This window comes from Bombina bombina, chromosome 7 (genome assembly GCF_027579735.1).
Source record: "Bombina bombina isolate aBomBom1 chromosome 7, aBomBom1.pri, whole genome shotgun sequence".
NCBI classification, from domain to species: Eukaryota; Metazoa; Chordata; class Amphibia; order Anura; family Bombinatoridae; genus Bombina; species Bombina bombina.
Window position 1 is genome coordinate 427,366,399 of NC_069505.1, and position 22,505 is coordinate 427,388,903.

At 43.3% G+C, this 22,505-nt stretch overlaps 1 protein-coding gene across 1 annotated transcript in view; it reads left to right on the forward strand.

Annotated features, from left to right (window-relative positions):
- Window positions 1-14,492, forward strand: part of CBX6 (chromobox 6) — a 60,985-nt gene extending 46,493 nt beyond the window's left edge. The window contains exon 5 of the mRNA XM_053721304.1: window positions 11,856-14,492. Within this exon, the coding sequence (XP_053577279.1) occupies window positions 11,856-12,701 (846 nt within the window). The 3' untranslated portion in view covers window positions 12,702-14,492. The remainder of the gene's footprint in view (window positions 1-11,855) is intronic.
- The last annotated feature ends 8,013 nt before the right edge of the window (window positions 14,493-22,505 follow it).

Sequence of the window (22,505 nt, forward strand, 5' to 3'; positions counted from 1 at the left end):
AAAGCGCGATTGCTCTGTTTTAAACACTGAAGAGCAGGAGGGCGCTGATGATAATTATTCTGTCATACCCTCACATCAATCTGAAGGGGCCATGAGGGAGGTTTTGTCAGATGGGGAAATTTCAGATTCAGGAAAAATTTCTCAACAGGCTGAACCTGATTTTGTGACATTTAAATTTAAATTAGAACATCTCCGCGCACTGCTTAAGGAGGTGTTATCTACTCTGGATGATTGTGACAACTTGGTCTTTCCAGAAAAATTATGCAAGATGGACAAGTTCCTAGAGGTTCCGGTGCACCCCGACACTTTTCCTATACCCAAGTGGGTGGCGGACATAGTGAATAAGGAGTGGGAGAAGCCCGGCATACCTTTTGTTCCCCCTCCTATATTTAAGAAATTATTTCCTATGGTCGACCCCAGAAAGGACTTATGGCAGACAGTCCCTAAGGTCAAAGGGGTAGTTTCTACTTTAAACAAGCGCACTACTATTCCTATCGAAGATAGTTGTGCTTTCAAAGATCCTATGGATAAAAAATTGGAAGGTTTGCTTAAAAAAATTTTTGTACAGCAAGGTTACCTTCTACAACCCATTTCGTGCATTGTTCCTGTCACTACAGCAGCCTGGTTCTGGTTCGAGGAACTAGAAAAGTCGCTCAGTAGAGAGACTCCATATGAGGAGGTTATGGACAGAGTTCACGCACTTAAGTTGGCTAACTCTTTTATTTTAGATGCCGCTTTGCAATTAGCTAGATTACCGGCGAAAAATTCAGGGTTTGCAATTGTGGCGCGCAGAGCGCTTTAGCTAAAGTCTTGGTCAGCGGATGTATCATCCAAGACAAAATTGCTTAACATCCCTTTCAAAGGTAAAACTCTCTTTGGACCAGAATTGAAAGAGATTATCTCAGACATCACTGGGGGAAAGGGTCACGCCCTCCCACAAGATAGGCCTTTCAAGGCCAAGAATAAGTCTAATTTTCGTTCCTTTCGTAATTTCAGGAACGGACCGGCCTCTAATTTTGCATCCTCTAAGCAAGAGGGTAATGCCTCACAGTCCAAACCAGCCTGGAAACCGATGCAAGGCTGGAACAAGGGTAAGCAGACCAAGAAGCCTGCTACCGCTAACAAAACAGCATGAAGGAGTAGCCCCCGATCCGGGACCGGATCTAGTGGGGGCAGACTCTCTCTCTTTGCTCAGGCTTGGGCAAGAGATGTTCAGGATCCCTGGACGCTAGGAATAGTTTCTCAGGGTTATCTTCTGGAATTCAAGGAACTACCCCCAAGGGGAAGGTTCCACATGTCTCACTTATCCTCAAACCAAATAAAGAAACAGGCGTTCTTACATTGTGTAGAAGACCTGTTAAAGATGGGAGTGATACACCCAGTTCCAATGACGGAACAAGGAAAGGGATTTTACTCAAATCTGTTTGTAGTTCCCAAAAAAGAGGGAACCTTCAGACCAATTCTGGATTTAAAGATCCTAAACAAATTTCTCAGGGTACCATTGTTCAAAACGGAAACCATTCGAACGATTCTACCTACTATCCAGGAAGGTCAATTTATGACTACCGTGGATCTAAAGGATGCGTACCTACATATTCCTATCCACAAAGATCATCATCAGTTCCTAAGGTTCGCCTTTCTGGACAAACATTACCAGTTTGTGGCCCTCCCATTCGGATTAGCCACTGCTCCAAGGATTTTCACAAAGGTACTCGGGTCCCTTCTAGCGGTTCTAAGACCGAGGGGCATTGCAGTAGCACCATACTTGGACGACATTCTAATACAAGCGTCGTCCCTTTCAAAAGCAAAGGCTCATACAGACATCGTTCTGGCCTTTCTCAGATCTCACGGATGGAAGGTGAACATAGAAAAAAGTTCTCTGTCTCCGTCAACAAGAGTTCCCTTCTTGGGAACAATAATAGATTCCTTAGAAATGAGGATCTTTCTGACAGATGTCAGAAAGTCAAAACTTCTAAGCGCTTGTCAAGTTCTTCATTCTGTTCCACGTCCTTCCATAGCTCAGTGCATGGAAGTAGTAGGGTTGATGGTTGCAGCAATGGACATAGTTCCTTTTGCGCGAATTCATCTAAGACCATTACAACTGTGCATGCTGAAACAGTGGAATGGAGACTATACAGACTTGTCTCCAGTGATTCAAGTAGATCAGAAGACCAAAGATTCACTCCGTTGGTGGATATCCCTGGACCACCTATCCCAGGGAATGAGCTTCCGCAGACCAGAGTGGGTCATTGTCACGACCGACGCCAGTCTAGTGGGCTGGGGTGCGGTCTGGGAATCCCTGAAAGCTCAGGGACTATGGTCTCGGGAAGAGTCTCTTCTCCCGATAAACATTCTGGAACTAAGAGCGATATTCAGTGCTCTCAGGGCTTGGCCTCAGCTTGCAAAGGCCAGATTCATAAGATTCCAATCAGACAACATGACGACTGTTGCGTATATCAATCATCAGGGGGGAACAAGGAGTTCCCTGGCGACGAAAGAAGTAACCAAAATAATACAATGGGCGGAGAATCACTCCTGCCATCTATCTGCGATCCACATCCCAGGTGTGGAAAACTGGGAAGCGGATTATCTGAGTCGTCAGACATTCCATCCGGGGGAGTGGGAACTCCACCCGGACATTTTTGCCCAGTTGACTCAATTATGGGGCATTCCAGACATGGATCTGATGGCGTCTCGTCAGAACTTCAAGGTTCCTTGCTACGGGTCCAGATCCAGGGATCCCAAGGCGACTCTAGTGGATGCACTAGTAGCGCCTTGGACCTTCAACCTAGCTTATGTGTTTCCACCGTTTCCTCTCATTCCCAGGCTGGTAGCCAGGATCAAACAGGAGAGGGCCTCGGTGATCTTGATAGCTCCTGCGTGGCCACGCAGGACTTGGTATGCAGACCTGGTGAATATGTCATCGGTTCCACCATGGAAGCTACCTTTGAGACAGGACCTTCTTGTTCAGGGTCCATTCGAACATCCAAATCTGGTCTCCCTCCAGCTGACAGCTTGGAGATTGAACGCTTGATTCTATCAAAGCGTGGGTTTTCAGATTCAGTGATTGATACTCTGGTTCAGGCCAGAAAACCGGTAACTAGAAAGATTTACCATCAAATATGGAAAAGATATATCTGCTGGTGTGAATCCAAGGGATTCCCTTGGAATAAGATAAAAATTCCTAAGATTCTTTCCTTTCTGCAAGAAGGTTCGGATAAAGGATTATCTGCGAGTTCTCTAAAGGGACAGATTTCTGCTTTATCTGTCTTACTACACAAACGACTGACAGCTATGCCAGATGTTCAAGCATTTGTTCAGGCTCTGGTTAGGATCAAGCCTGTTTACAGACCTTTGACTCCTCCCTGGAGTTTAAATCTAGTTCTTTCAGTTCTTCAATGGGTTCCTTTTGAACCTCTACATTCCATAGATATCAAGATGTTATATTGGAAAGTTCTGTTTTTGGTTGCTATTTCTTCTGCTAGAAGAGTTTCAGAGTTATCTGCTCTGCAGTGTTCTCCGCCCTATCTGGTGTTCCATGCAGATAAGGTGGTTTTGCGTACTAAGCCTGGTTTTCTTCCAAAGGTTGTTTCTAACAAAAATATTAACCAGGAGATAGTTGTACCTTCTTTGTGTCCGAATCCAGTTTCAAAGAAGGAACGTTTGTTACACAATTTGGACTTAGTCCGTGCTCTAAAATTCTATTTAGAAGCTACAAAAGATTTCAGACAAACATCTTCTCTGTTTGTCGTCTATTCTGGTAAAAGGAGAGGTCAAAAATTTGTTACTTTTGCTTCTTCGGAGGCTATTTTTGGGAGAAAGGTTTTGCAAGCCGTGGTGCCTTCCGTTTAGGTAACCTGATTTGCTCCCTCCCTTCATCCGTGTCCTAAAGCTTTGGTATTGGTTCCCACAAGTAAGGATGACGCCGTGGACCGGACACACCAATGTTGGAGAAAACAAAATTTATGCTTACCTGATAAATTACTTTCTCCAACGGTGTGTCCGGTCCACGGCCCGCCCTGGTTTTTTAATCAGGTCTGATGAATTATTTTCTCTAATTACAGTCACCACGGTACCATATGGTTTCTCCTATATTTTTCCTCCTGTCCGTCGGTCGAATGACTGGGGTGGGCGGAGCCTAGGAGGGACTATATGGCCAGCTTTGCTGGGACTCTTTGCCATTTCCTGTTGGGGAAGAGATATTCCCGCAAGTAAGGATGACTCTGTGGACCGGACACACCGTTGGAGAAAGTAATTTATCAGGTAAGCATAAATTCTGTTTTCTTACTCAAATAATCCCTAAGGAAGGTAAAAGCCACAATAGAGGCTGTGGCATTGTGCTGTAGTGTTTTTAACCGGTTAACTGCTGTTCTTAGCTCCGGTTTGGGCATTAAGGGGTTAATTGGTCTGAAAATTTGTGTGCAATCTTTTCAAAACATTAAGACAATGTGGTGAACATTTCATTAAAATCAGGTGTTTATTTGATGGTTATTTGATGTTTTAGTAATAAAGTGTGCACTTTTATTATTTAAAGACACAGTAACGTTTTTTTCAAAAATTATTTTTTATTGCATTGTAGTGCTGTCTAAGTCTGTCAATCATGTCTGACCCTTCAGATAGCCTTTGTTCTTTATGTTTAAAGGCCAAGGCGGTACCCCCATTAAATTTATGTGTGAAGTGTGCTATAGCGTCCAAACGGCTTAAGGACCGTACAGTCACGCTTAAAGATGTAGCCCAAGATGATTCTTTAGCTGAAGGTAGTGAGGATAGTACGCCTTCTGTGTCAACACCAGCTATGCCTGCGCAAGCGATGCCCAGTACCTTTAGCGCATCGAATCCTATTACTTTGCAACAGTTAGCTGCAGTAATGGATAATTCTCTCGTAGCATTTTTATCCAAACTGCCAGCATTTCCGAGGAAGCGCGATAGCTCAGTTTTAAATACAGAAAATGAGCAATCAGACGCAGCGGATAATTTATCTGTAGTACCCTCACAACAATCGGACTTGGCGGTGAGGGAGGGCCTGTCTGAGGGAGAAATTTCTGACACAGGTATAGTTTCTCAACAGGCATAGCCAGATACTATAGCATTTAAATTTATGCTAGAACACCTCTGCGCCCTGCTTAAGGAGGTCCTGGCTATGCTAGATGATTGTGACCCCTTGGTGGTCCCAGAAAAATTGTGTAAAATGGACAAATTCTTAGAGGTCCCGGTACACACTGACGCGTTTCAGATACCTAAGAGGGTGGCGGATATCGTGACTAGGGAGTGGGAGAGACCAGGTGTACCTTTTTGTCCCCCCCCCCCCCCCCCCCCCCCTATATTTAAGAAAATGTTCCCCATTGTCGACCCCAGAAGGGACGCGTGGCAGACGGGCCCCTAAGGTAGAAGGGGCAGTTTCTACACTAGCTAAGCGCACGTCTATACCAATAGAAGATAGTTGCGCTTTCAAAGATCCTATGGATAAAAAATTAGGTTTGCTTAAGAAAATATTTGTTCAACAAGGTTTTCTTCTTCAACCTATTTCTTGCATTATTCCTGTAACCACTGCAGCGGCTTTTTGGTTTGAGGAACTAGAAAACTCGCTCCAGAAGGAGACTTCTTATGATGAGGTCATGGACAGAATCCACGCCTTGAAGTTGGCTAATTCTTTCATCACAGATGCCACTTTTCAGTTAGCTAAATTAGCGGCGAAAATTTCTGGTTTTGCAATCGTGGCGCGCAGAGCGCTTTGGCTAAAATCTTGGTCGGCGGACGTGTCGTCCAAAACAAAATTGCTTAATATTCCTTTCAAGGGTAAGACCCTATTCGGGCCAGAGTTGAAAGAAATTATTTCAGATATCACTGGGGGAAAGGGCCATGCCCTTCCACAAGATAGACCTTTCAAAGCTAAAAATAAGTCTAATTTTCGTTCCTTTCGCAATTTCAGGAACGGACCTGCTTCTACCTCTACAGCCACTAGGCAAGAGGGTAACGCATCCCAACCCAAACCAGCATGGAAACCATTGCAAGGCTGGAACAAGGGTAAACAGGCCAAGAAGCCTGCTGCTGCTACCAAGACAGCATGAAAGGGTAGCCCCGGATCTGGGACCGGATCTAGTAGGGGGCAGACTTTCTCTCTTTGCTCAGGCTTGGGCAAGAGATGTTCCGGACCCCTGGGCGCTAGAAATTGTCTCTCAGGGGTATCTTCTGGAATTCAAGGACCTTCCTCCAAGGGGAAGGTTCCACATGTCTCGCTTATCTTTAGACCAGATAAAGAGACAGGCATTCTTACGTTGCGTAGAAGACCTTCTAAAAATGGGAGTGATACACCCAGTTCCAACAGCAGAACAAGAACTGGGTTTTTACTCAAACCTGTTTGTAGTTCCCAAAAAGGAAGGAACTTTCAGGCCAATCCTGGATTTAAAAATCCTAAACAAATTCCTCAGAGTTCCATCATTCAAAATGGAAACCATTTGGACAATTTTACCAATGATCCAGGAGGGTCAATATATGACTACCGTGGACTTAAAGGATGCGTACCTGCATATTCCTATCCACAAAGATCACCATCAGTTCCTGAGGTTCGCCTTTCTGGACAAGCATTACCAATTCATGGCCCTTCCCTTCGGATTGGCCACTGCTCCCAGAATTTTCACAAAGGTACTAGGGTCCCTTCTAGCGGTGCTAAGACCAAGGGGCATTGCATTAGCACCTTACCTAGACGACATCTTAATACAAGCGTCGTCCTTTCACAAAGCAAAGGCTCATACGGACATTGTTCTAGCCTTTCTAAGGTCTCACGGGTGGAAGGTGAACATAGAAAAGAGTTCTCTGTCCCCGTTCACAAGGGTTCCCTTCCTGGGAACAATAATAGACTCGGTAGAAATGAAAATCTTTCTGACGGAGGTCAGTAAGTTAAAACTTTTGAACACTTGTCGAGTTCTTCATGCCATTCCTCAACCCTCCGTAGCTCAGTGCATGGAGGTAATAGGACTAATGGTTGCGGCAATGGACGTGGTTCCTTTTGCTTGAATTCATTTAAGACCACTGCAACTGTGCATGCTCAAACAGTGGAATGGGGATTATGCAGATTTGTCTCCCTAGATACAATTGGACCAGAAAACCAGAGACTCACTCCTCTGGTGGTTGTCTCAGGATCACCTGTCTCAGGGAATGATTTTCCGCAGACCGGAGTGGATCATTGTCACGACCGACGCCAGCCTCTTAGGCTGGGGTGCGGTCTGGGACTCCCTGAAAGCTCAGGGTCTATGGTCTCGGGAAGAATCTCTTCTCCCGATAAACATTTTGGAATTGAGAGCGATATTCAATGCGCTCCAGGCCTGGCCTCAGCTAGCGGGGTTCAAATTCATCAGATTTCAGTCGGACAACATCACAACTGTAGCTTACATCAATCATCAGGGAGGAACAAAGAGTTCCCTGGCGATGAGGGAGGTATCCAAGATCATCAAATGGGCAGAGGATCACTCCTGCCATCTATCAGCAATTTACATCCCAGGGGTGGACAACTGGGAGGCGGATTATCTGAGTCGTCAGACTTTCCATCCGGGGGAGTGGGAACTCCACCCGGAGGTTTTTGCCCAGTTAACCCAACTATGGGGCTTTCCAGATCTGGATCTGATGGCGTCATGCCAGAACTCCAAAAGTTCCGCGTTACGGGTCCAGGTCCAGGGATCCCAAGGCGACATTGGTAGATGCCGTAGTGGCACCTTGGTCGTTCAATCTAGCTTATGTCTTTCCACCGTTTCCTCTTCTCCCTCGGCTAGTTGCCAGGATCAAGCAGGAGAAGGCTTAGCTAATTCTGATAGCTCCTGCGTGGCCACGCAGGACTTGGTATGCAGACCTGGTGGATATGTCATCGGCTCCACCGTGGAAGCTACCTTTGAGGCAGGAACTTCTAATCCAAGGTCCATTCAAGCATCCAAACCTAGTTTCTCTTCAACTGACTGCTTGGAGATTGAATGCTTAATTCTAGCTAAGCGTGGGTTCTCTGAATCAGTTATAGATACCCTGATCCAGGCTAGAAAGCCTGTTATCAGGAAAATTTACCATAAGATATGGCGGAAATATTTTTGTTGGTGTGAATCCAAGGGTTACTCGTGGAGTAAGATTAGGATCCCAAGGATACTGTCTTTTCTCCAAGAAGGATTGGAGAAAGGGTTGGCAGCTAGTTCTCTAAAGGGACAGATATCTGCTCTGTCTGTTCTGTTGCATAAGCGTCTGGCAGCCGTGCCAGATGTTCAGGCGTTTTATACAGGCCTTAGTCAGAATCAAGCCTGTCTACAGACCTGTGGCTCCTCCATGGAGTCTAAATTTAGTTCTTTCAGTTCTTCAAGGGGTTCCGTTTGAACCTCTACATTCCATAGATATTAAGTTATTATCTTGGAAAGTTTTGTTTTTGGTAGCTATTTCTTCTGCTAGAAGAGTTTCGGAATTGTCTGCTCTGCAGTGTAATTCACCCTATCTGGTGTTCCATACAGATAAGGTTGTTTTGCGTACCAAACCTGGTTTTCTTCCAAAAGTGGTTTCCAATAAGAATATTAACCAGGAAATAGTTGTTCCTTCTCTGTGTCCTAATCCAGTCTCTAACAAGGAACGTCTGTTACACAATCTTGATGTGGTTCGTGCTTTGAAGTTTTTTTTTTTTGTTTTTTTTTTTTTGTTTTTTTTAATTTTCAAAAGAGCTTTATTTAAAGATTGTAAACATACATATTATGCAATAAATGTAGACAGTATACATCAAAGTTGTCTTATTTCTGAGTGTCCAGCCATGCAACTATGATTTATATAGGTTGAACAAGATTTGCAATATTCTATCAATATTCTATAGGATAAAAATAACAACAAAATTTGCTTCCTGGTGTATGGAGCAAAGACCACAACTGAGCACAGTAAAAAAGATATTACAATATGTTGGTGGCAGTCCAGTGACACAAACAGCTATTAACATATGTAGAATTGAGCACAAATGGTATGAGTGTTATGATTGCTATCACACAGCTGAACTAGCATAAAGTGGTTGGTTAATAAATATAAGGGTACTTTCCTTTATCACCTAGGTTTGTTAAAGCGGAGTGCCTATGATTGAGTTATGCTAAATAAGCCCAGACCCTTTGCAGAGAAACACAATATGACCAATAAGAATACCTCAACCTATTTGGGCCAGGGGAGTCAATGTTTATGACATATTGTCTGGGATTGTTATGTTTGGCATTTGTTATAAGCTTTGCCAGATAGTTCCCCCATATTGCAAACATTTTTTAGAAGGGGGGGTCATCAAAACTACTGTCTGTAACCTATACACAACTTAATTAACAGATAACAAATTCACCGCACACCATGCCTTAATAATATATTCTGGCCCTCAATTCGTCATCTGGGCTAGTTAATACAAAGCAAAATATCACTAAAGCGTGGAGAATAACAGGTTCACTTCATGTAAAACAGCATACATTAATTTATATTGGGACCCAATACTAAAAACATGCCTCTATTATAGTCTTACTGGTGGTGATTACTGCAGACAGTATTAGAGATGCAGGAGAAGTCATTAGCCCTTTTCGAAGTATGTGATTGTTTGGACTATAGTGTTATGTAGGTTCCATATGCGGTGCTTCACAGTGGCTAACAAATCACTTATGGAGAGTGCGCCCGCTCGATGGATCATGTGTGGGAGTACAGATGTTGAATGGCCCCCGCTGTTTGAAGGTAGTCCTCCGTATGTTTCAACTTGTAGGTTTCCTATCATATGAGATTGGATTTTGTCTTTAAGTGTACTTTCAGGGAAGATCCCTTTTGCTAATGGCGGTGGTTCCCGCAGTACTCTAAGTGCTGATTCAAGGGACATAGTTTTATTCATAGTCACAGGCTCCGGAACATCCAGTGTCTGCGTAAATGTAAGTGGGCCAGTGGGATCTAGGTGTTCTTGGATAGTTTTAGTTAGCCCTCCGTCCGCTGTTCCATCGGGAGGAGTATGCGGGGGGAAGTGATCCTGCGCTATTGCCTTTGCCTTCTGACTGCTATCATGGGTTGCTGCTTGCAGATCGTTCTGATCAGGTGCCTCTGCTATCATGCGCTCCAAGATGTCTCTGGATAGGTGACTTTGATAGAGCTTCTGTAGCATTTTGTCTAATTTAGCAAAGCGCTGGTCTAAGTGCTGCGCCAGTTCAGTATCCCATTCAGCCGCCATTTTGTGATATGCTTCTCTCGAGTGCACTAGAAATCAAGGCCTCACCAGTCTGTCAGCCCGGAGAAGGTATGTTGTGGCTTTTGGTGGTGTAGCTAGATACAGTAAGGCAGATGTGTTCTACCCGCACTGATAACCCGGTGGATCCGGGGGGGGAACGCTACCTAGATATAGGCCGCCGCCCTAGGTTTAAAATTGCCGATCTGTAGCCCTGTGGTCATGAAAACAGCAAACAAGAACAAAAATATAGCCCCAGTCTGAGGTGCGGCTATTGTATGAATAATTGTATAGTTGATTTTGCCGTTGTAACTCTCTAATCAGCGGGTTAGAGAGAATCTTATGCAGAGCTCACAGAAAATGCGTCCATGCCAGTACGCTGTTCGGACACGCCCCCCGTGCTTTGAAGTTTTATCTAAAAGCAACTAAAGACTTCAGACAAACATCGTCCTTGTTTGTCGTCTATTCTGGCAAGAGGAGAGGTCAAAAAGCGACTGCGACCTCTCTGTCTTTCTGGCTGAAAAGCATCATCCGGTTGGCTTATGAGACTGCTGGAAGGCAGCCTCCTGAACGAATTACAGCTCACTCTACTAGAGCTGTGGCTTCCACATGGGCTTTCAAGAATGAGGCTTCTGTTGAACAGATCAGTAAGGCAGCGACTTGGTCTTCAGTGCATACATTTGCCAAATTTTACAAATTCGATACTTTTGCTTTTTCGGAGGCTATTTTTGGGAGAAAGGTTTTGCAAGCAGTGGTGCCTTCCGTTTAGGTTACCTGACTTGTTCCATCCCTTTATCCGTGTCCTAAAGCTTTGGTATTGGTTCCCACAAGTAAGGATGAAGCCGTGGACCGGATACACCAATGTAGGAGAAAACAGAATTTATGCTTACCTGATAAATTTCTTTCTCCTACGGTGTATCTGGTCCACGGCCCACCCTGGCATTTTAGTCAGGTTTAAATTTATTTTTGTAAACTACAGTCACCACTGCACCCTATGGTTCTCCTTTTTTCTCCTAACTGTCGGTCGAATGACTGGGGGGGGCGGAGCCTGAGGGGAGCTATATGGACAGCTCTGCTGTGTGCTCTCTTTGCCACTTCCTGTAGGGATTGAGAATATCCCACAAGTAAGGATGAAGCCGTGGACCGGATACACCGTAGGAGAAATTTATCAGGTAAGCATAAATTTTGTTTTTCTGACTGGGCTCTTTAACCCCTTAATGGCAGCCCAGGTAAAGTAAACTGTCTTTTTACTTGCAGGGGCCCACACTCTAGCCCACTGCCCCTGGGAGTACGGTATGTTATGATAGCATTCTGCGCTATTACAGGACCAAAAAACCCTTAATGACACGCAATGTACAGGGAATGCTCATGTAGTTAAGTGATTAAACATAATACTTCTTAAATTAAAATCTGTTTAATTGGAGCAGCCATTGTCCCTACTGGCAGACACTTCCAAACAGATTGACTTTATGAAGCTCTCGTTGCCATTTCCCTATTCTAGTTTATTTCCCAAGATGTGTTCTTAAACTGTATGTTTCTGCCAAAGCATCTAATTTTGGGTTTGCCCTGCATTGATCTCTTGTCGTGGTTCGAAGAGTAATTGTTTTAAAAATCACACTTATTGCTTCATGTTTCTCTATTAATATCATACATGTAACTTATTGTTTTCTAGGCAAGAGCCCAGGCCGAAGCCCTGCACATGCCAGATGTCCACTTTGCTGTCAAACCAGGCTCCAGTGTTTCCCCAAAGCTGCACTCTAGTGCTGCGGTTCATCGCTTGAAGAAGGACATCCGTCGATGTCACAGCATGTCCAGGCGCCCTCTTCCCCGTCCTGATCCGACCGCACCCTCTGGAGGAGGTTCTGGCCTGCGCCCTCCAGTTTCACCCTTCTCTGAGACTGTGCGCATTATTAACCGAAAGGCTAAACCTCGTGAACCGAAAAGGAACCGCATAATTCTTAACCTTAAGGTGATCGAGAAAGCTGGGAAACCACCTCTTGGCCGTCCAAAAATTCCTTCTCGAAACAGAGTGATTGGAAAGAGCAAGAAGTATAGTGAAAGCATTCTGCGCACTCAGCTCCACCACCTGAAATATGGGGCTTTTTCTATGTACAACAAACCTGCACTCCGGGGTCCTGATGTTGCTAAGGCTGAGAGGGAAGTTTCAAACCAAGCCCTGGCTGATGATAGCTCCAGTACCTCAGGCTGTCCATCTCCAGCTCCTTCTGATGATCGTCCCCCCAAGCTTATGCCTGAAACCCTGAGTCCTGCTGTTCCTGATTGGAGAGAGTCTGAAGCTTTGGATCTCTCAATCCCACCAGAGTCCTCTGCCAGCAAGCGGGGGCAGGGGGAACCTGAAGAGTCCGACCCAGAGGAGGAGGCTGGGGATTGGCGCCCGGACATGTCACCATGCTCCAATGTGGTGGTGACAGATGTTACTAGCAATCTGCTGACCGTCACCATTAAGGAATTCTGCAATGCGCAAGACTTCGAGAAAGTGGCTGCTGCCAGCAAATAGTGAGCAGAAGGTGACGTGTCAATGGGAGGAGAGCAGTGAGGAAGGGGTCCAAGGGTTAAAGATTCATTCACTCTAGCCAACAGAGTCTGCACATCGCCTGTTCCACTTTCCAGACCTTGTAGCCCATATTTGATAAGCGGTGCTATTCTAGACACTTTACATCACTTTCACTTGAATTGACTAGTTGTTTCTAGGACCATTATCTGTTTTCTGTAATCTCTTGAGAAATGTTCATTGACATCCTGTAAGAACAGTCTGCACCCCTCATAGTAATCTTTTTGTTATGTGGTTGAAAGCCTCAACTTTTATTTGATCTAAGGCTTTTTTTACCCTTTGTTGCGGTGCATAAATACTTACGTATTTAGCTTAATTCTAACCACTTCCTTCAACCCCACCGCATGTGTTTTTCCCCTCTTTAAATATGTATAAATACATAGAGCTTGAGGGAAAATGTATTTCCTTTTTAAATGACCATAGTTTTCCTGTTACATTTCTAATATATTTGCATACAAAAGAAAAAAAATATGTAAAAAGCTCTTGCAAGAGACAAAACTAATTCCTATAAAATAATCTAAACCCTGTAAAATCTAGTACAGACACGTGTGCACATGTACTTACATATGCACTGGTGTGCATGTTAATAATAGATTTGTAGTAATACCTTTATAATGTAATCTAACCTTAAATAACTTGCACTATTAATAGCTATACATACAGCATAGAGAAACTAATCAGGCAAATTTAGAACATTTAAAAACAAAGTTGCAGATCAAATAATTTCTGAGGTTTTACAACCAGCAGGAGAATAGGGCAAATTAGGAATACAAACTGCTCTGGTGTGTAGTCCTATCTGCTATTGGTCTACGTGTTTATTCTTTAGCTACTATGGATTTTTTTTTATGCTGCCATCTTACATGTACTTTCAACAATTGCTGATATTTATGATACAGTATTAATCCTTAGCAAAAGTATGGAAAGTTTCAGAATTGTAGAATGATGGCATTTCATACACTTTGGTTTTATTTATATATAAAATATACACATATACACACACATGTATTAGGGCTGTGCAATATGGGGGAACAAACGTCACAATTTTTTAATTAAATATTGAGGTTTTAATTGATTTTATTAAAATATTCTTTTGAATACAATTTGCCCTGCAGACTGAATAGGCCAGAGAAAAGAGCCTGGCCAGTCTGCCATCTTCCATGTCTGTGCACAGCTTAGGACTGAAGCAAGAAACCATGAGGCAAGTAAAATGACAGCGGTAGCATCATGTGCTGTGACACTGATGTGACGCTTCCTGGTCCGCCCCCAATGGAGGAGTGATTAGTGCTGCTACTGGGCTGGACTGGAGCGTTGGTGTGACTGACGTGACATGTTAAGGAAGCTGTTTCAGATTTCTTTTTATATAAAAATGCAGCCTTGTGTGATTTAGGTATTGCATAGCCTTGTCATGATTAATTGCACAACCCTAATATGTATTTTTGTGTGTTCTTGTAGACACCAAGCCTATCTGGTGCTACAAAATTAGAAATCTTAATATAAGGTGACTACATCTTTTTTTAACTATTTAGCATACAGCTAAGCGAAGGCCTGTGATAAGCTGCTGCTGTTTATCTCAGGCCACATATGTTACAGAAATCACTGGTGCTAACACCTATTTATGTCCTAAATTTCAAAAAGGGTCTGTTATAAAATTGAAGCTACAACAGAAACCTGTTTTAATATGTGCATTTTATTACTTTGCATAAAGCCACAGACAGACTGACACAAATTGCCTTGCAATACATTCTAAACTCATTTTTACAACCATAAGTTAAGTATCTGGTGCTAATACAAAAACAGTCTACACAGTGGCATTAACAGTGGGCTAGATTCTCCAAAGTTTATAATTTAGGTAAGATTAGCTCATTAAAAAATACAAGAATATATAAAAGACCTGCAAAGAGATTTGTAACTCACCAAGGGTTTTTTGGCCTTTCATTGTCAGAGTGTAGACATTTTTATAAGACATCAAAAATGTTCTCCCTGCTCTTACTGTATTACAGCTTGTGACACCTGCAGGTCTCAGTAATTTATCTCACCAGATCTAAAATGGCAGACTTGTATAGGATTACAAATCACACTTACTAAACCAATAGGGTAATGTATGCAAAAACTAGAAGTAAATAAATCTGCAATATAAAATCAGAGCTTGTTGGGAATATCACCCAAACAATTATATATCATCACTGCCTAAATATCACAGCCATGATATCACCATGATCAGAATATGGCACGGCTAGGTCACTTGTACAGAGATGTTGCAGATCACATAGCTCTTGTTGGCTAGCAAACTCCTATTAACCTGTTGAATTTCAAGGGGTTAACTCTAGCTCTATTCCCCAGTCATTAACCTTATGTTTGATTGTCATCCATAATATTTTTACACCAAGATGTCATGGCTAGTGAGATTTCAGCATGCCATATAATCTCTGCTGTAACATCCTGCCTGCAATGATTATGGCCTCTGCAATAAGCCTCCTTATCTGAGGATAGTAGCTGAAAACTCAGACGTCGTGTTTTAGCTCGTCCAAGTTTGGTTAGGTCTGCAATTGGATTTCCTTCTTTGTCAACACGCTTTCGAGAATCTAGCCCATTGTCATTCCTCGTAAATAAGTATATTGTGGTCTTTTATGAATTTACCTATTTATGTTTCAGAGCAACAAAGGATTTAGTTTAACAGATTTTAATGAAATGGATCCTCCAGGGAGGTCTTAACTAAAACACCCCCCTACTGGTGCTATTGCATGAATTTTCATTTTAGATTTATTTATTTTTTTGAAGATTTGTTGTTTTTTCTTTTCAAATTCGTATTCTGTAAACGGCTATTTCCATCTAAAGGGGAGGAGAGTCCATGGCTTCATTCATTACTATTGGGAATAAAGAACCTGGCCACCAGGGGGAGGCAAAGACACCCCAGCCAAAGTCTTAAATACCTCCCCCACTTCCCTTATCCCCCAGTCATTCTTTGCCTTTTGTCACAGGAGGATGGCAGAGAAGTGCCAGAGTTTCGGAGTAGTCTCTTATGGCGGGTAGTACTCTTCGCATTGGGACTAAAGTTTTAAGTAGTCCTATCAGCCTCTCAGTGAAAGTCTGGGCGAAAGTTAGTCCGGAGATGCAGGTAGAGTCTTTCTGCGAAAACCATTGCGACTCATATTAACAGCTCCACAAGCAATCAGCGTTGACGAGTTTTACTGCCTGCTTTCTACACTCCAGTTCATGTCAGGAGCAAGGCTACTAACCTGTCACACTTGAAGGGCCGTGTTCCTGTTCCACGCCGTAGATTCTGGTAAGATCGTTTCATTTTTTTATTACTAATGATAACATAGAAGACAGGGTCACAGTGTGGCGCCTCTTTATCTTTAACAGAATCAAGGGTTAATATTCCTGGAAGGGGGATTATCGAACAGGGGGGGGTTTATACATGATATTGTTTGTGTCATTGCTGCGTTGTGTGAGATGAGGCTCTGGCAATGTGTGGAACTTTCAGGTTATTTGCGGGAATCTTGCGCGCCCATTTTTGGCGCATTTTTCTCCAGTGCAGGGGCAGTCCTGCCAGGCACTCCATGTGACTGGGTGTGCCTGTCTCTCCTCTGTTGATCTGTGGCGCAGGAGACGTAAAGCAGTTTCTGTGGTCCGGGTCCTAGGAGGGGGTGAGTATAAAGGTGCCCTTTTTGTAAATTAGTTAGTCTGATCAAAAGCGCAAGCTATGGAGGACTCTGACGCGTTGGAGGGCTCTTCCTCTTTAACAAAGTCTCATTCCTGTGTTTATTGTGAGGAGGTTCTGGTAGATCAGCCTGGTCATCTATGTTCCACATGCCTTGATAAAGTTACAACATCTAAATGTAAACAGATGTCTAGTACTACTGAACCGTCCACCTCTGAGGGTTCTTCATCCCTTGAGGTGCGTTCCCTACATTCATCTCAGATTGCACAGGCAGCTCCCTGGGGTCCAAGAGTTACTCCTTCGGGAGAGATTCCTTGGCCGTCAGACTTTGCGGACCAACTGGAATCGGCGGTTTCGAAGGTGATCCATGCCTTGCCACGTTCTGCTAACCGCAAGCATAGGGTGTATCATGGCGGCCCGGCCCAGGGTTTGTCTACGCCGATGGAAGATCCAGAGGCTCTATACGATGACGAGGCCCATTAAGATTCTTTCCTGGAAGGTTTTCTTCCTGTTGGCTTTTGCATCGGCATGCAGAGTATCTGAACTAGCTGCCTTGCAAAGTGATCCTCCTTATCTGGTGTTTCGTGCGGATAAGGCTGTACTTCACACTGGGTTGGGGTTTCTCCCCAAGGTGGTGTCTAACCGTAACATCAATCAGGAAATAGTTGTTCCTTCTTTGTGTCCTAACCCTTCTTCTTCTAAGGAGAGGTTACTTCATAATCTGGATGTGGTTCGCGCCTTGAAGTTTTATCTTCAGGCTGCAAAGGATTTCAGACAGTCTACATCTCTTTTTGTGGTGTATTCTGGAAAGCACAAGGGGCAAAGGGCCTCTGCTACTTCTTTGTCTTTATGGTTGAGGAGCTTGATTAGCTTGGCTTATGAGACAGCGGGAGATAAGCCTCCTCAGAGGATAACTGCTCATTCAACTAGAGCTGTGGCTTCGTCTTGGGCCTTTAAGAATGAGGCCTCTATGGAGCAGATTTGTAAGGCAGCTACTTGGTCCTCCTTACACACTTTTACAAATTTGACGTTCTTGCTTTTGCAGAAGCTGTTTTTGGGAGAGAGGTTTTGCAGGCTGTGGTGCCCTCAGAATAGGGTCCGCCTTTTACCCTCCCGGGTTTCATTCAGTGTCCTCTAGAGCTTGGGTATATGTGCCCAATAGTAATGAATGAACCCGTGGACTCTCCTCCCCTTTAGATGGAAAACATAAGTTATGCTTTCCATCGAGAGGAGGAGAGTCCACGGCTCCCGCCCGTATCTCCGATGGGCGGACCTAAATTTATTCATCTTCTGGCACCATTTATACCCTGATATTTCTCCTCCTGGTTCCCTCGGTAGAATGACTGGGGGATGAAGGAAGTGGGGGAGGTATTTAAGCCTTTGGCTGGGGTGTTTTTGCCTCCTCCTGGTGGCCAGGTTCTTAATTCCCAATAGTAATGAATGAAGCCATGGACTATCCTCCCCTTGATGGAAATGAAGTTATCAGGTAAGCATAATTTATGTTTTATATAGAGCTTACCATGTGTTTTTAAATTTTTTCAATAGTGATTACACATGGTTCTATAGTAGAAAGCGCAAATTGTAGCAGTATCTGAAGTTTGTTTTGTCAATGAAATGTCGGGTTTGTTTGTTTTTGTTTCTCCAGCTTTTTATTTTATGCTCTTTAAATAGTGAACATCTGACAGTGGCTTGGCAACGTCTGCAATATACTTTTACTCTCATTGCCACCTGTGTTACCCCAAACGCTTCTGCAACAAGATTATTTAAATCCCCTCCACATTATTGCCTATTTTCAATTCTAGGTTTAGCTTGACCGCAATTGTTGTGGGGGGGGGGGGTGTTTTTTTGTTTGTTTGTTTTTTAGGGGGGTATAAGGACATTTGCACTCATAGGGTAAACTAGTGACTAGTGGTGTTTTTACTAGCATAGCATAACAGCAGACATAGCTAAATAAATGCACTTTTAACACCCGTATCCTTGGCACTTTGTTGTTTGATTTCATCTAAATGCTGACATAAATGTGACCTCCCAAGCATTTCGTTGTGTAGCAGTTAACTATATTGAAGTGTTCTAGGAGATTCTAGTTCCGTCCTGCATTATTTTACAGTCTATAGGCAGGTATGACCTTAAATGAGGTAGGGTACTTGTCTCTATATGTCGATCTGTGGCAAAAGGAAGATGCCTCTTGTGCACTTTGTATATTGTTGGTGTAGGTTTGTGTTTCCTGGTAACTGGCCATGTGTACAGGGATATCAGAGTCTAATGTGAGATTTTATTTTTAAAGCTCTGATTCCACAGTGATGATAATAGGAGTTGCCAATAGTGAATTCCTTGCATATGGTTTTTGCTCAGATTAGCAAAATTGTATTTGTCAACTCTGTTGCCGGTCCTGGTCATGTTAACTTTTTGAGGAAAGAGATTAAGTTTGTTTGGTTTTCCTGCTTATAGTTCGCAGGGAAATTAAGCAAATTTAAAACTTGTTTGATAAATTGCTCATGAACACAAACTGCCCGATAGGCCTTCCATGCCAGGTTAGAGCTCACGAGAGTAGGGTGCCCTTTGGCTTCCATAGCTGAAGTCTGCTTACGGTACATCAAACAAGGCAGTGTCACATCTTCTGAAATGTTGTGTTGAGATGTCAGGATGGCCATAATGCCACTGCAGGAATGTTTCAGACAACCAGAGGGTAAACTCACATTAACCACTGAGAAGGCTGTGACACCTCTAGGGATTTAAGCCTACTCCGTCTCTAACCTTACATGAGACAGATCTTCAGTCATAAACACCTTCCACTAAGTTGTCATGGGCAACCAAGTTTTGAGATTCACACAATCTTCATCGGTGATCTCATTGGCGCAGTATTTACAATCGGTTATGCTTTGGCCTTAGAATGATGATACCGTGAGGTGAGAGGAAATTAACAGCTAAAGTTAACTACTTCCCCTAGCTATATCAGGGTTTGTATTTTACACCATACACAAGAGGCTGTTATGCCTCTCTGACCCGTAACTCTCTAGCGAGTCATCCATGAGCAGATACGCTACAAGATTTCTCTTTGTTTAACTTATTCATGAATTTCTATAGATGTTACCGTGAGTTCAGTATACAAAGCCTTTGTGTTTGTTGACGTGGCTGCTAAAATTGTGGGCATTAAAACAATTTTCTTCTGTTAAGTGTGATCAGTCCACGGGTCATCATTACTTCTGGGATATTACTCCTCCCCAACAGGAAGTGCAAGAGGATTCACCCAGCAGAGCTGCATATAGCTCCTCCCCTCTACGTCACTCCCAGTCATTCTCTTGCACCCAACGACTAGATAGGATGTGTGAGAGGACTATGGTGATTATACTTAGTTTTATATCTTCAATCAAAAGTTTGTTATTTTAAAATAGCACCGGAGTGTGTTGTTATCTCTCTGGCAGAGTTTGAAGAAGAATCTACCAGAGTTTTTGTTATGATTTTAGCCGGAGTAGTTAAGATCATATTGCTGTTTCTCGGCCATCTGAGGAGAGGTAAACTTCAGATCAGGGGACAGCGGGCAGATGAATCTGCATAGAGGTATGTAGCAGTTTTTATTTTCTGACAATGGAATTGATGAGAAAATCCTGCCATACCGATATAATGTCATGTATGTATACTTTACACTTCAGTATTCTGGGGAATGGTACTTCACTAGAATTACACTGTAAGAAATACATAAAGCTGTTTAATAACTAGAGATTATGTTTAACGTTTTTGCTGGAATGTAAAATCGTTTTCATTTGCTGAGGTACTGAGTGAATAAATGTTTGGGCACTATTTTTCCACTTGGCAGTTGCTTAATCTGTTTTCTGACAGTTTCTGTTCTCCCTCACTGCTGTGTGTGAGGGGGAGGGGCCGTTTTTTGGCGCTTTTACTACGCATCAAATATTTCAGTCAGCAACTCATTGTATTCCCTGCATGATCCGGTTCATCTCTACAGAGCTCAGGGGTCTTCAAAACTTATTTTGAGGGAGGTAATTTCTCTCAGCAGAGCTGTGAGAATTATAGTTTGACTGAGATAAAAAACGTTTATTCTGTAATTTGTTTCCTGCTTTCAGAATTTGTTATCTTTGCTAATGGGATTAAACCTTTGCTAAAGTTGTGTTGTTTACAAGGATTGAGGCTATAACTGTTTCAATTTATTAATTTTCAACTGTCATAGATCTTCTGTGCTTCTTAAAGGCACAGTACGTTTTAATATTATTCTAATTGAATTGTATTTCCAAGTTGCAAGTTTATTTGCTAGTGTGTTAAACATGTCTGATTCAGAGGATGATACCTGTGTCATTTGTTGCAATGCCAAAGTGGAGCCCAATAGAAATTTATGTACTAACTGTATTGATGCTACTTTAAATAAAAGTCAATCTGTACAAATTGAACAAATTTCACCAAACAACGAGGGGAGAGTTATGCCGACTAACTCGCCTCACGTGTCAGTACCTACATCTCCCGCTCAGAGGGAGGTGCGTGATATTGTAGCGCCGAGTACATCTGGGCGGCCATTACAAATCACATTACAGGATATGGCTACTGTTATGACTGAGGTTTTGGCTAAATTACCAGAACTAAGAGGTAAGCGTGATCACTCTGGGGTGAGAACAGAGTGCGCTGATAATATTAGGGCCATGTCAGACACTGCGTCACAGGTGGCAGAACATGAGGACGGAGAACTTCATTCTGTGGGTGACGGTTCTGATCCAAACAGACTGGATTCAGATATTTCAAATTTTAAATTTAAACTGGAAAACCTCCGTGTATTACTAGGGGAGGTGTTAGCGGCTCTGAATGATTGTAACACAGTTGCAATACCAGAGAAAATGTGTAGGTTGGATAAATATTTTGCGGTACCGACGAGTACTGAGGTTTTTCCTATACCTAAGAGACTTACTGAAATTGTTACTAAGGAGTGGGATAGACCCGGTGTGCCGTTCTCACCCCCTCCGATATTTAGAAAAATGTTTCCAATAGACGCCACCACAAGGGACTTATGGCAAACGGTCCCTAAGGTGGAGGGAGCAGTTTCTACCTTAGCTAAGCGTACCACTATCCCGGTGGAGGATAGCTGTGCTTTTTCAGATCCAATGGATAAAAAGTTAGAGGGTTACCTTAAGAAAATGTTTGTTCAACAAGGTTTTATATTGCAACCCCTTGCATGCATTGCGCCGATCACGGCTGCAGCGGCATTCTGGATTGAGTCTCTGGAAGAGAACATTGGTTCAGCTACTCTGGACGACATTACGGACAGGCTTAGAGTCCTTAAACTAGCTAATTCATTCATTTCGGAGGCCGTAGTACATCTTACTAAACTTACGGCGAAGAATTCAGGATTCGCCATTCAGGCACGCAGGGCGCTGTGGCTAAAATCCTGGTCAGCTGATGTTACTTCTAAGTCTAAATTGCTTAATATACCTTTCAAAGGGCAGACCTTATTCGGGCCCGGGTTGAAAGAGATTATCGCTGACATTACAGGAGGTAAAGGCCATGCCCTGCCTCAGGACAAAGCCAAAGTCAAGACTAGACAGTCTAATTTTCGTTCCTTTCGTAATTTCAAAGCAGGAGCAGCATCAACTTCCTCTGCACCAAAACAGGAAGGAGCTGTTGCTCGCTTCAGACAAGGCTGGAAACCTAACCAGTCCTGGAACAAGGGCAAGCAGACTAGGAAACCTGCTGCTGCCCCTAAAACAGCATGAATTGAGGGCCCCCGATCCGGGATCGGATCTAGTGGGGGGCAGACTTTCTCTCTTCGCCCAGGCTTGGGCAAGAGATGTTCAGGATCCCTGGGCGCTAGAGATAATATCTCAGGGATACCTTCTGGACTTCAAATACTCTCCTCCAAGAGAGAGATTTCATCTGTCAAGATTGTCAACAATCCAGACAAAGAAAGAGGCATTTCTACGCTGCGTACAAGAGCTCTTGTTAATGGGAGTAATCCATCCAGTTCCACGATCGGAACAGGGACAGGGGTTTTACTCAAATCTGTTTGTGGTTCCCAAAAAAGAGGGAACTTTCAGACCAATCCTGGACTTAAAGATCCTAAACAAATCCCTAAGAGTTCCATCGTTCAAGAT